This window comes from Neoarius graeffei, chromosome 9 (assembly GCF_027579695.1).
Source record: "Neoarius graeffei isolate fNeoGra1 chromosome 9, fNeoGra1.pri, whole genome shotgun sequence".
Lineage (NCBI taxonomy): Eukaryota > Metazoa > Chordata > Actinopteri > Siluriformes > Ariidae > Neoarius > Neoarius graeffei.
Window position 1 is genome coordinate 85,661,440 of NC_083577.1, and position 14,477 is coordinate 85,675,916.

The 14,477-nt window shown below is 43.3% G+C and overlaps 1 protein-coding gene across 1 annotated transcript in view; it reads right to left on the reverse strand.

The window, feature by feature from the left end:
• LOC132892059 (cilia- and flagella-associated protein 91-like) overlaps positions 1–13,425 on the reverse strand; it is a 64,564-nt gene extending 51,139 nt beyond the window's left edge. The window contains exon 1 of the mRNA XM_060930418.1: positions 13,300–13,425. Within this exon, the coding sequence (XP_060786401.1) occupies positions 13,300–13,408 (109 nt within the window). The 5' untranslated portion in view covers positions 13,409–13,425. The remainder of the gene's footprint in view (positions 1–13,299) is intronic.
• Positions 13,426–14,477: the final 1,052 nt, after the last annotated feature.

Here is a 14,477-nt window from a genome sequence, read left to right on the forward strand (position 1 = left end):
ACAAGTGTTGAGCTTTTATATATTGTGTGAAATTCTTTGCAGGTTGTGTCACATTCATATTACATAGAGAGTATTTACTGTACCCTCTTACCATAAGATTAGTTTCTCAGCTTGTCACATGTACTGGCCTTCAGACTTCATGTTTTCTGTCATTATTTTTTGAGACATTGAGGGGAGACATGGGATATTATGTTGGGAGACTTGGGACACAGTGGGGAGACATGGAACAAAAATAAAATACCTAGACCTACATGTTTAATTTTTATTTATTATAAAAACTTGTAACATATGAACAGGTTCCAAGGTTGTCATAGCCGAGGGGTGGCAGTGGGGATAAGCTCCCACTGTTTATAAAAAAGCTCCTCATGGTGTCCATCTCAAATAGCCTCTGACAACCAAATCCAGCTCCTAGCTTGTGCATGTCACTTAGATATAAGCCCAGTGGAACTGCTACTACTGAAAGGAGAATGGGTGGAGGTGGGCAACTGGCACCTTAAACCGGTGCTTTGGGCAGATGGGGTTCATCAACCTGGGAAGGTACCCCATCTAGGAGGAGGAAAACTCTGATTTCAAACCTCCGCTGCCTTGCAGCCATACCCATTTATGGGAAAGGCTTCAGGAGTAAACCCTGAGGTTAAATCTGGAGCTGGAGTCCCTAAGGTGGTCTGATGCTGAACTGCAGCGCTTCCAGCAACTCCTGCGGCACTGCTGTTGCCAAATTGCATTGGCTTCTGCCTTTCCTTTGGACCACAGCAGCCACGTGGAGGGGGGACCTGCTGCATGGGCAACAGCTGATCCTCCATATTACCCTGCCCAGGCCTTGTAGCTCCACTGGAGAGGACACTCCAGTGTCATCACAAGATGTCGACACAGCACGGGAAGTGGCAGTTACCGGTTCTAAGCTCATCCGATTGGTGAAGGAAATGAGCGCCAGGGGTCACTTCTGACAGTGGGAGGAATCATCGCATCCCACTGGACAGCTACCACCTGCCTCAAGCTGGGCAGCCCCCAGCCAGTAAAGTGCTGTCCTGCCATGGCCTGCTTGCTCCACTGAGTGTGTGGAGCTCAGAGAGCCATCTCAAAAGGTAGGCCACAATTTCTGCACCAGGCAACTCAAGAAGAAAGAAGACTCCAGCTCTTCATTTTGCAAGCTGGAACATCAGGACCATGTGCTCTAGCCTCTCTGCTGACCTGCAGCAAATTGATGATGCCCACAAAACCGCCGTCATAGACAAGGAACTCTCACGACTTAATATCGATATTGCTTGCTTTCAGGAGACTCGACTGGCTGACAGCAGAACTATCAGAGAAGCAAGTTACACCTTCTTTTGGCAAGGGAAGTCCTTGGATGAGCCCCGCCAGCACAGTATTGACTTTGCTGTGAAGAACACGCTCCTTGCCTGCATTGAGCCTCCATCATCTGGCAGTGAGAGGATACTAACACTCTGGCTGGCAACATCCTCAGGCCTAGCCAACATCAGTGTATACGCTTCAACTCTCCACTCCACCCCAGAGGAAAAAGATCAGTTCTATGAAGCCCTGGAAGAAGTGATATCCAGGATCCCAAAAACTGAAGGCCTCTACTTGCTTGGAGGCTTCAATGCCAGAGTGGGAGCTGACCACGAGGCTTGGCTCACCTGCCTTGGTGTTCATGGAAGGGGCAAGATCAACAAGAATGGCCAATGACTGCTGGAGCTGTGCTGCTTTCATGACCTATGTATGACCAACACCTTCAAGAGCAAGGAAATTCATCAGGTGTTGTGGAGACACCCGCGTTCTTGCCACTGGCACCAGCTAGACTTAGTCATCACCAGGCAGGTGGAACTCGCCAGAATCCTCCTCACCCGCAGCTATCATAGTGTGGACTGTGACACGGATCACTCTCTTGTGGCCAGCAAGGTGCATGTAGCACCAAAGAAGATGCACCACTCCAAAAAGAAGGGTCGCCCACACAAACACTTGCTGTGTAAAAACCCAGAGAAGACACAGCAGTTCATTAGTAAGCTGCAAGAGGCCTTCGATGATAAGACACCTGACGGAGACTCCACTGACACCAAGTGGTCCCATCTCCAAGATGCCATGTACAATTCGGCCATCACCACCTATGGGAAAAAGGAGTGTAAAAACGCCGATTGGTATGAGGCCCACTGGGAAGAAATGGAGCCCATGACTGAGACCAAGAGGAGCGCCCTCCTAGCTTACAAGGCAGTGCCTAGCCCTAATACACTGGAAGCCCTCAAGACTGCCAGGAAAAAAGCCCAGCAGACTGCCCACCACTGTGTCAACACCTACTGGCTGAACCTCTGCAGCAGTATACAAACAGCTGCTGACACCAGGGATGTAAGAGGGATGTACGAGGGCATCAAGAAGGCAACAGGCCCATCTACTACCAAGGCCGCCCCAATCAAGTCCAAGATGGGTGAAGTTATCACAGATCAGAGGAAGCAGTTGCAACGCTGGGTTGAGCATTGCCTTGAACTGTACTCAACCCAGAATGTTGTCACTGACACCGCCCTAGATGCCATCCCAGATTTGCCTGTCATGGAGGAGCTAGACATACTATCTACCATAGAAGAACTCAGTATAGCCATCAACTGCCTTGCTAGTGGGAAGGCCCCCGGGAGTGATGGCATCCCATCAGAAGTCTTGAAGAGTGGGAAATCTGCACTGCTCCAACCCCTGCATGAACTCCTCTGCCTCTGCTGAGAACAGGGACACATCCCCCAGGACATGCATGATGCTAATATTGTCACTTTGTACAAGAACAAAGGAGACCGGCGTGACTGCAACAACTACAGAGGAATCTTCCTCCTTAGCATTGTCGGGAAGGCATTTGCCCGTGTTGCTCTGGCACGCCTGCAAACCCTAGCCTCCTGTGTCTACCCAGAGTCCCAGTGTGGCTTCCGAGTTGGCTAGTCAACTGTGAACATGATCATCTCACTACGCCATTTGCAGGAGAAGTGTCAAGAGCAGCAAATGCCACTCTTCATCGCCTTCATCAACTTGACAAAGGTGTTTGACGTGGTCAGTTAGAGCAGACTCTTCAGACTACTGCAGAAGATCATGGTCATCACTTCATTCCATGAAAACATGCACAGCACAGTTTGCTTCAATGGTGCAATGTTTGAGGCCTTTCCGGTCAGCAGTGGAGCAAAGCAAGGCTGTGTCCTTGTGTCGATGCTCTTTGGCATTGTCTTGTCCATGCTCCTCCAGTACACCTTCAAGGATTGCAGCAAGGGTGTCTACATTCACACCTGGGCTGACGGCAAGCTTTTCAACATCGCCTGCCTTCATGCCAAGACCAAAGTCACAGAGGTACTCATCCATGAGATGCTGTTTGCTGATGACGCACCCTTGACATCACACACTGAAGACGGTCTGCAGCAGCTTGTCAGTTGCCTCTCCCATGCCTGCAAGGAGTTTGGATTGACCATCAGTCTGAAGACAAAAATCATGGCATAAGGCACATTTGCTCCTCTAAACATCGCCATCAATGGGCACAGCCTGGAAGTTGTTGAGAGCTTCATGTACCTTGGGTCCACTGTCTCCAGTTCACTCTCCATTGATGCAGAGGTGAACAACAGGATCACCAAGGCAGCAGCAGTTATGGCTAAGCTAAACCAAAGGGTCTGGTAAAACCCCAGCCTCACCAAGAAGACCAAACTGTGAGTCTACCAGGCCTGTGTGCAAAGCACACTCCTCTACAGTAGCAAGGCATAGACCACATACACCAGCTACGAGAGGAAACTCAACAGCTTCCACCTGAGGTGCCTCAGACGTATTTTACATATCTGATGGCAGGACAAGGTGCCCAACACAGAGGTCTTGAAGTGCACCAAGATGAGCAGCATGTTCGCCATTCTCAGTGAGAGGCATCTTTGTTGACTCAGCCACGTCAGGAAAATGGACTCTGGCCACATTCTCAAAGACTTGATATACGGCGAGCTGGCAGAGGGTTCACAATGGGCAGGATGACCACGCCTGTGCTACAAAGATGTCTGCAAGAAAGACATGAAACTGTGCAGCATCAACGTCACCCACCTAGGAACGGTGTGCAGATGACCGTGCAGCTTGGCAGCTTGCCATCAGAAAGGGCATACAGAGAGCAGAGGAGACAAGAAATTAAAACCTTGAGGACAAGAGAGCTGAAAGGAAGGAGAGAATAATGACAACCTCAGCAGGCATCACCGTTCATCTGCAGCAAATGTAGCAGAGACTGTCATTCACGGATTGGACTGCACAGCCATTTGCGAAGATGCAGATAAAAACATATCTGAACACTACACCATCATCTCTCATAGACGGAAGGATGCTGAAGACATGCTGAAGAGCATATGAACTGTATGAACACACAATGCTGGTACAGCGATAGAGAAATGTCAGTTTAGCCAAAACCTGATGCAATAAAACAGTTCCATTCTCAGGAAGGAGTGAAATAAGTTTAATCCTCATGCATGGACATGCCCACATTTTTAACAAACATTTAAAAACAATTTTACATTAAATACAGGGACACATGTCAGCCCAGGGGCATTTTGAATTATTGACAGATTCAGAAAGTACAGTTTCTAAGCTTTCCAATGATGCCTTCCATGTGGAGATCTGACAATATTTGAAGAATGTGTGGCCTTTTGAAACTGCATACCACTTAAAACAGGAAAGGGAGAAAATCGCCCTCAAAGTTTTCCATCTCAGCTACTCTGGGTGTAGGGCGGGCACATAATGGTGCTCATTTGCATGACATTAAGGAAAGCTCTACCCCCTACTAGCTAGCACGATGCTACTTTCATGTAAACATAGATCACCACGTCAATTTTCCTTCCATGCAAAGTATGCCCAAAACAATTATGAAGTACAAAAATAAGTCCTAAAGTATACTTTAACGTTTTGTGGTTGAAAAATTACTCACACCATAAGAAAGAAAGATAGCACGATGATAACACAACTAACACAACGCTAGTTTCATGTAACCAAACCACAACACTCTCCGTTACATGCAAAAATAACCACACAGCCTTAGATTAATAAACTTACCCCATCAGAAAGAGAAACGTCGCCTTGCACACATCAATGCCTCCGATAGAATAATGTAGTCCTAGAACACTTACTTTCAGTTGGGGTTTTATTGCTAGAAATGGTTATCTCCGATGTAACTACCGTGCGTCTGTTTGCTTCGCGGTGTTTCAGCTCCTCTGCGCTGTTTAGCTTGCTCATTCCATAGTGAAATTACATGCCTGTATGCAGCTTAAGTAGCCATGAGCTCAGCTCGTATCATACAGCTGATTGGCGAAAAAAAAAAAAAAACAAAAGACTTAAATCATCATGTGAATGGCCCATATGGTAAATTTACCCACACCCCCCCAGCAGGCTACAGTCCTGGCAAAAACGAGACAATTTGCAACAAAAAAAATTTATGCTTTTCCAACAAAACAATCTATTATCTGAGATACTGATTGCATTCTTCAAGATCTCAACTTGCACATTATGGAAAAAAACGAAAATCACAAATTTCGAAAAAAAAAAAATGCTTCTTTTGTGATTATCTCGGATTCGTTTCGGCCGACATGTGTCCCTGGATTTGGTGAGGTGACACATTTGTAAACCTGTTAGCCCTGCGATAACCTGGCGACTTATCCAGGGTGTACCCCACCTCTCACCCATAGTCAGCTGGGACAGGCTCCAGCTTGCCTGCGACCCTGTAGAACAGGATAGGTGGCTACAGATAATAGATGGATGGATATTTGTAAACCACAAGAAAAAAACCTGTAACATGATGAACTGTCCCAATTCTCCCCATCAGGACATTTTGGGGAAAAAATCCTTAAATGTTTTTCCCCAGACTTTATCCTTCTGGGGTCTGAAGGTATTTTCTGCCACTCTAATGATTTTGGTATGCTCTGATTTTGTTGTCAATTTCAACAAATCTAAGCAGTATGTTCAAAGTCACATGACATTTTTGTATTCAGCAAAAGTTCAGCTACAATATCTATGCAATATGTATGCCATGATTGTACTTTTAAAAAAAATAACAGATAAATGAAGATGTGTTGGAATGTGTGGAAAAACATGACCTTACCCATTGTGTTGAACCGTTTTTATCACTTGAAGTGATTCTGTTCAGTCTTAGGAATGGATCAAGCACAAAAACTTAAATCTGCTCCATTGATTTGGACAATTAATGGGCCATCAAAAAGTTTATGTCCTATTGTTTTGGAATAAAGGGTTGGCAGTGGGAGGGGTATTCAATGAGAAGGGTAAAAAATTCCATTCCATTCAATGAGAAGAGTGAAAACCCCTCCCCCTGCTATCTCTTAATCCCATCAGATTAACTCTTAATCCCATCAGGTCAAGTCACAATGGGTAAGGTCATGTTTTTTCACACATTCCAACACAGGTCTAGAACTGATTTTTACAACACCTTCATTTATCTGGTATTTGACTTTATTTTGGTTTTTGACTCTATTCAGTGTGTCTTGAAATTAACTCTTGTATTATTTTACTCAGTTCAGAGCCACAACCATCTCTGTTACACAATTACTCTGTAATTTTGCTCCCACTCCAACTCCAAATTTTACTCTCGAAACTCAAAATCGAGAAAAATTAACTATTTTTGAGGATAATACTTTTCAATCTGGAAAAATTGCTCAGCCATTTTTCCTGAGTATGCACTACAGCGCACGCATGTCAACCGATCTGTTCATCAGAAATAGAAGAAATACTTACACTTACTCAAGTTGAACTTTGGTCGGATCGAGTCAAAGTAAAAAAAAAAGGCACTACTCATTATCAGAGTCGCAGTTCTCAAGATTGAATTGAATCATGAATTGCTGTTCTGAAATTGAATCGCTGTCCTGAATCATCCGAAGCGCATTAAATCCGCATGCCACAAGTTTTACCTCCAAATAGTCTAAACTGTTTGACATATTTTATCCTGTTTACGGTGGGCATTCCCACCACAAGAGAGAAACCAATCGAAAGCGAAAGAGTGAAAGTGGTTATCATGCCATTACCATGTAAATAGTCTTTTATGAATGTGTAAGTGGGCGCCCAGCACTCCGACTCCGGTGTGACTGAGGAAGGTGACAAGTTTTATGTTTCATCTAATTTAGGTAATTTAAAAACTGTAATATTATTTGGCAGTGGGAACATAGGAAAGTGTAAAGTCTAAAGTTTCTGTTAATATGTTTATCATGCTTGTATGATTAAAAAAACTTGCAAAGATATTTATCTAAATATATGACCTCATTCTAAACCTGTTGAGCTTCGCCGGTGAAGCTCTCAACCCCAGAGGGTGAAGTTTAATAAATAATACTGTATATGATAACTCTAGGCTTCAGACTTTAATTCCTAACAAATCCCAAATTCACCAGCATCCAATACACCATAGAATGGAGGTGGAGGCGAAATAGAAAATACAAGTTTTGGTTGACAAAAATATTGAACTGCACAAACCTTACTGTCCAGCTTCGTGGCTCCAACGGAAGTCGGTTACTCTAAGGGCCAAAATATACTTGATGCTCAGAACGCTTCCACGCACGCATCCTAGCTACCATGCATTCCCAGCACTCTTTTGACACATCCTCTGAACATACTGTCAGAAATTAATGTGACGCATGTGCGAGTTTATAGTATCAGCAAAAATTGAGGTGGCAGTGTGTTCATGTTTTGGTATGTGATGTCAGCATCATTGTTTACTAGTCTGAAGTTATCAACATGGCTGAATGCTTTGAGGAAGAGCTGATAGAGCAGGTTAGAAATTATTGTCATCTTTACAATGTGATGACCCCTTGCATAGTGAAAAGCATGTCTGTTAGAACAGCTGGCGCCAAATTGTCAGTTCTTTGAAAGTGGATCTTTCAGCATCTTTCTTCTCTTAACTCATAACACAGCAAAACCGGACACTGTTTTCTCATCATGATGATTTCTCACACTGGCACCTATTGGAATCCTCCAGATTTACATAAATTACGTATACAAGTATAGTCAGAACACTGCGTCTGCAAGTGTATGAGTCATGTAGTGTCAAGCAGGTGGTTGACAAAATATGAATAGGTCATGGACTACGGATCAGTGTTGTAGTCAAGTCACTAAACCTCGAGTCCGAGACCAGTTTCGAGTCCCCGGTGTTCAAGTCTGAGTCAAGTCCAAGTCATTAAAAAAGCTGTTCAAAGCCACACAAAGCTGCCCGATATGATTGAGCGGTGGGCAAAGCTGTCGGCACTCAGACTGTGGCAGAACTTGAACCACAACATGGTTGTCATCTTGGAGATGCTTTCGGCTTTGCAAGGAATAAGTATTTCGGAGACCAAATGGAATTGAATTGAACAGAAATCGACAGATATGGACGAAATGGACAGATATGGATGAGTGGTGTGGACATGTAAAGACTGCGTCTGTTCGAAAGACCAAACAATCTCTATCTTATCGACATTTGGCTCCCTGAACAGCACCAGCCTCGATCAAGGCCGTTGCTGGGGCAACATTTCCCCCAGAAGGTCACTGCTGGGAGACACTCTCGCATTCTTCACATTCCTTCCCCAATTTTCCGCGGTCGCCATTTTTCACCCCCAGTGTGACAAGCGGGTGCGTGACCAGCGCCGCTTGCATGGCTGCAGGAGCAGACGGCTGCTTGCTTGCGCTGGGTTACCTCTACCTCCTCCCCTCCCCTCCTATCCCCTTACCCCTTCCCCCCCACCCCTGATTGCCCCCTCCTTCCCCCCTTTCCTCCCCTCAAGTCCCATGTTTTAAAGTGTACTTGTGTTATTGTGTGCTTGTGCGGAGGTTTTTAAATGCTCCCACACTGTACTCCTGATAGGAGCATAGTGTGAGGGGGGGGTGTTCTTTTTTTCCTCATCTTTCCTCATGTTACTACTGTGTTTCTTTTTCTTTTATCCCTGTCTTCCTGTCCTGTTCCCCCTCTGTAAGGACAGGTTGATGGTCAATTTCACTGGTAACAGTGACAATAAAGGGTTCATTCATTCATTCATTCAATTTTTGAGTCCAGTCCAATTCGAGTCCACTATTGATCTGAGTTGAGTCTGAGTCGAGTCAAACACTTCAACTGCACCATTTGACGGTGGCTGTTTTAGCACCATTAACATTAGTTTGTTCCTGACCATGCTGTATGAACAGGTGAATGTGCTTCTCTTTATCAGGGAGTGTGAAGTATTCTGTCAGAGATGGTTGGGAGACGGATGTAAGTGCAGAAGGTGTGTTTATTAATACAAGTGAAGATGGTAAACAATCCAGAACGGCAGGCAAAATTGTAAAATGGTGAAACAGGCAATAAGTCGAGCGAGACACAAACAGGCTATCGTAGACTCAGCAGAATCAAAGACGAGAAACAGGAAATCAGGGATCAGGAAACCAAACAAGGAAATAAGGCTCGGTAATGTGTCAGCAACGCAACTCAATACTTCGCAAAGTAAGTGTTTTCACAGTTTTTATATCAGTGCACTGATTGCACCTTAATCCCGTGCAGGTGTGAGTCGTTTACGGCGCACAAGCGAGAGTCCGCTTGGTGCATGCGGTATCCGGAGCGCCCCCGAGAGTCTATCTGATACACGCACCAAGGCGCACAGGTGTGACACTCTTGCACAAAATTAGTACAAAAATGAATGTAAATATAAATATCTTATGCCAAATTATTATGGCATGTTACAAAAAATAAAGAAAAAAAATCAGAGTCCTCGTCTCCAGTTTACAAGTCTGAATGCAGTTAATGCACGAGTCTGAGTCCAAGTCTGAGTCATCAGTGCTCAAGTCCAAGTCAAGTCACGAGTCCTAAAAAGCTAGGGCACAAGTCAGACTCAAGTACTACAATACAAGCTTGCATGGATTATGGAATGCTAATAAAAAAGATACAAAATACAGAGTGCTTACAGATTTTAATATGGACGCATCACAGATGCTAGTAATTTACGGACTGGTCACGAACGTTTCAGTATATTACGGATTGGTTGCGGATTTCATATGTATGATGTATCACGGATGGTTAATTTGACAAACGTTGCTATGAGTCTATGGAACAATGACATTGATGTCACAAAGACTGTCTCCATGGTGATGTTATCTGTCGATGGTTGCTACATGATGGAGGTAGAAGTGCACAATAAAGTCAAGCCAATACTCACTAATCGGCAGACGAGTCTTTCGATAAGAGATGTGGAACATCTAATAATATACAGAGAACACAACTCTGAAATGCCATTTTTGCCAAACGGGAGTTAAGTTTATGTATTTCACCCAAAGACTGATGTAGAAAGTAGGGATTGGGTAGCAGGTGGTCACAGGTAAAAAAGGATACAAATACGGAGTGGTTATGGATTTTAATACGGATGCATCATGGATGCTAGTAATTTACGGATTGGTCACACACATTCCAGTATATCACAGACTGGTTATGAATTTCATATGGATGATGTATCACGGATTAAAAAAAAAAATTAAGCAGTCTAAAACAATTAAATGTTTGGGCTGCCAAAGTTCATAATTAAAATATCTTACCTGCATTTATGTTTACTTTATTAATTTACTATTAATATTTCATGGAAAATATTACATATACATGGATAAAAGATCTGTGCTTTGTATGGTATTTTTTATTTTCCGTGACTCGTCCATATTTTGTAAACAGTGCGTCAGGTATATCCCAGCCCTAAGGGGCAATATCTAACTTCTGATGTAACATCTGATATTCTCACTGTTTGAATATAAGTATATTCATAGCCGGGGTGGCACGGTGGTGTAGTGGTTAGCGCTGTCGCCTCACAGCAAGACAGTCCGGGTTCAAGCACCGTGGCTGACGAGGGCCTTTCTGTGCGGAGTTTGCATGTTGTCCGCGTGGGTTTCCTCCGGGTGCTCCGGTTTCCCCCACAGTCCAAAGACATGCAGGTTAGGTTAACTGGTGACTCTAAATTGACCGTAGGTGTGAATGTGAGTGTGAATGGTTGTCTGTGTCTATGTGTCGGCCCTGTGATGACCTGGCGACTTGTCCAGGGTGTACCCTGCCTTTCGCCCGTAGTCAGCTGGGATGGGCTCCAGCGACCCTGTAGAACAGGATAAAGCGGCTAGAGATAATGAGATGAGATATTCATAGCCTATAGTTTTTTGTTCATATGGGAATAATGGCGTTAGAAATAAACGGTGCTACTAATGGCGTTATTTTTTTTAGTAACGAGTAATCTAATTAATTACTTTTTACATCGTTATAACGCCGTTCCTGTTACAATAAAATGCTATGCGTTACTTTATTAAAGCTGTTTTCATCTGGCATGCTGCTCGTTCAGCCTTTCTTTACTCTGCTTTAGTGTGGGGCAGGGGAGATGTGAGACAACAGCATAGTAAGCCAATCAGAGTAGATTTGGACAACATACATACAACATACGTAGGCAGGCTCCGTCTACTGTACTACTGCGCACACTTTCAATCAGAAGACACAGCGATGGCGAGCGGTCAGCCCAAGACTGCGTTTTCAAATTGGAAATACAGCCATTACTTTTCATTACTTGAAATAAAAGGCAAAAATGTCTACGTGCAATGCACATTATGTCGAGGAACAAATCGTTTGTCCTCGTTAGTGGCCAATAATTCAAACCTTATGAAACACATAAGTCATTATGTGTTTCATAAGGTTTGAAACACATGACTTATGTCATTAAACTCAGTCATTAAACACATTTAACATTCACTTTTATTATGATTAACTGAATTTGATTTTTTTTTTTGGGGGGGGGTAACACAAAATGTAAAGGAATAATTACTTTCCCTGGTAATTAGTTACTTTTATGACAAAGTACCTCAGTTACTAACTCAGTTACTTTTTGGGAAAAGTAACTAGTAACTATAACTAATTACTTTTTGAAAGTAATGTGCCCAACACTACATTTTATATATATATATATACACACTACTGTTCAAAAGTTTGGGGTCACCCAGACAATTTTGTGTTTTCCATGAAAAGTCACACTTTTATTTACCACCATAAGTTGTAAAATGAATAGAAAATATAGTCAAGACATTTTGCTGGCCATTTTGAGCATTTAATCGACCCCACAAATGTGATGCTCCAGAAACTCAATCTGCTCAAAGGAAGGTCAGTTTTATAGCTTCTCTAAAGAGCTCAACTGTTTTCAGCTGTGCTAACATGATTGTACAAGGGTTTTCTAATCATCCATTAGCCTTCTGAGGCAATGAGCAAACACATTGTACCATTAGAACACTGGAGTGAGAGTTGCTGGAAATGGGCCTCTATACACCTATGGAGATATTGCACCAAAAAACAGACATTTGCAGCTAGAATAGTCATTTACCACATTAGCAATGTATAGAGTGTATTTCTGATTAGTTTAAAGCAGTGTTTCGCAAAGTGTGGTCCGCGAGAGACCTCAAGTGGTCCGCGAGGTGATCTACAAATGTAGTCAGCGTTTTCAAGATAAGCTAGCGTATGCTTTGTAACATTATTAGAAAGTTAAATTTATCCAATCTTGTTTTTAACGGCAATCAAACAGGCCTGTAATTTCATTATTATTATTATTATTATTATTTAAAAAGCGTTCTGCATCTGAACTTGCACCACATAAAACTTGTAGTGTGCACATGCTCTTATTCCGCCTCTCGTCTCTAGGCAACAGTCACCTCACAAATCTCTGCCTCACAGGCAAACAGGCAGGCAGACCTGAAAACAAGCAAACGAAAATTCTGAACATATAATAGGCTAATCCTAACTAGCTCGTGTTCGTGGCGATTTTTTTTAATTTACTGAAACAAGGATGGAGAAGTGGCTGAAAGGTTCAGCACCTAATAGTACACATCTCTGTATGGTCTGTGTGTGTGTGTTGTGTGGGGCGGGGGGGGGGGGGGGGGGGGGGGGGGTTGACAGGTGGTCCCTGAAATTTTTTTTTGGGACAAAGTGGTCCTTGGTCTGAAAAAGTTTGAGAAACACTGGTTTAAAGTGATCTTCATTGAAAAGAACAGTGCTTTTCTTTCAAAAATAAGGAAATTTCAAAGTGACCCCAAACTTTTGAACGGTAGTGTAAGCTTTTTTAGATGTTTGTATATATTATTTAGTTACATTACAGGACTCCATGGACCACCTGTTTAAATACTGTTGATAAATCAACAGACACAATCTAAAACCTGATTGGTTGAAATTAATGTATGGGGGAACACAAACTGTCCCAGGTCTCCCCCTGTTCCAAATCTCCCCCGCTCTCCCCTATTGTTGTCTCAACATGCTACCGGAGGAAGCAAATGGACAGAACACCGGAAGTTGATCCGAGTCGGCTCTTGTGAACTTACCGTAAAGATAGTCATACGGCCTGTGCACTCTGAATCCCTTGCTGAATTTCTTTTTCTTGTGCACAATGCACGTTTCAGAACCAGTTTTATTTGGTGTGTTATTATTCATAATTATCTCGCCTTTTCAAATGGTAAAGTACAACACTGTTGCTCAGCTCGCGCTCTAGTGGAGGTGTGAATGAATATTCACGGTGTCACGATTCGATTTGATGACGATTTAAAGGCGAGGCGTTCTGATTCTTCATCTCACGCGTCACAAGGCGTCACGTGCCTCTTGTCCTCCATGTTGTTAAATTGATTCATTATAAGAAAGCCCTCAGATTTGATCTGTTTTTACTTTTTATTTATTTATTTTTATTTTATTTAACCAGGAAAAGTCCCATTGAGTTACAATAACTCTTTTCCCAGGGAACCCTGACCAAGACTGGTGGCAAAAAGTTTCAAAATACATAAAAAACAAGACAAAGTTACATACTACACCACAAATCCCATTCTATACATCTCATCTCATTATCTCTAGCCGCTTTATCCTGTTCTACAGGGTTGCAGGCGAGCTGGAGCCTATCCCAGCTGACTACGGGCGAAAGGCGGGGTACACCCTGGACAAGTCGCCAGGTCATCACAGGGCTGACACATAGACACAGACAACCATTCACACTCACATTCACACCTACGCTCAATTTAGAGTCACCAGTTAACCTAACCTGCATGTCTTTGGACTGTGGGGGAAACCGGAGCACCCGGAGGAAACCCACGCGGACACGGGGAGAACATGCAAACTCCACACAGAAAGGCCCTCGCCGGCCACGGGGCTCGAACCCGGACCTTCTTGCTGTGAGGCGACAGCGCTAACCACGACACCACCGTGCCGCCCCCATTCTATACATACTAAAACACAAACAAGACATTACACTTAATATGACAAATAACAAGCTAATACAGACACACAACTTAAAAGGCACCTAGTTAAACACAGTTACACTGTTCAGTCAGAGTTGACATTAAAAGGTTTTCAAAAGTATTGAAAGATGGAAGTGATTCTAGATTTAAAGTGTTTTGGAGTTCATTCCAGACATTTGGTGCATATGATGAGAAAGCTGTTCTTGCTGATGGAATAATTAGTAGTATTTTTTCTGATGACCTTGGCCTATTATGGTAAGTGAGCAAGTTTGAAATAT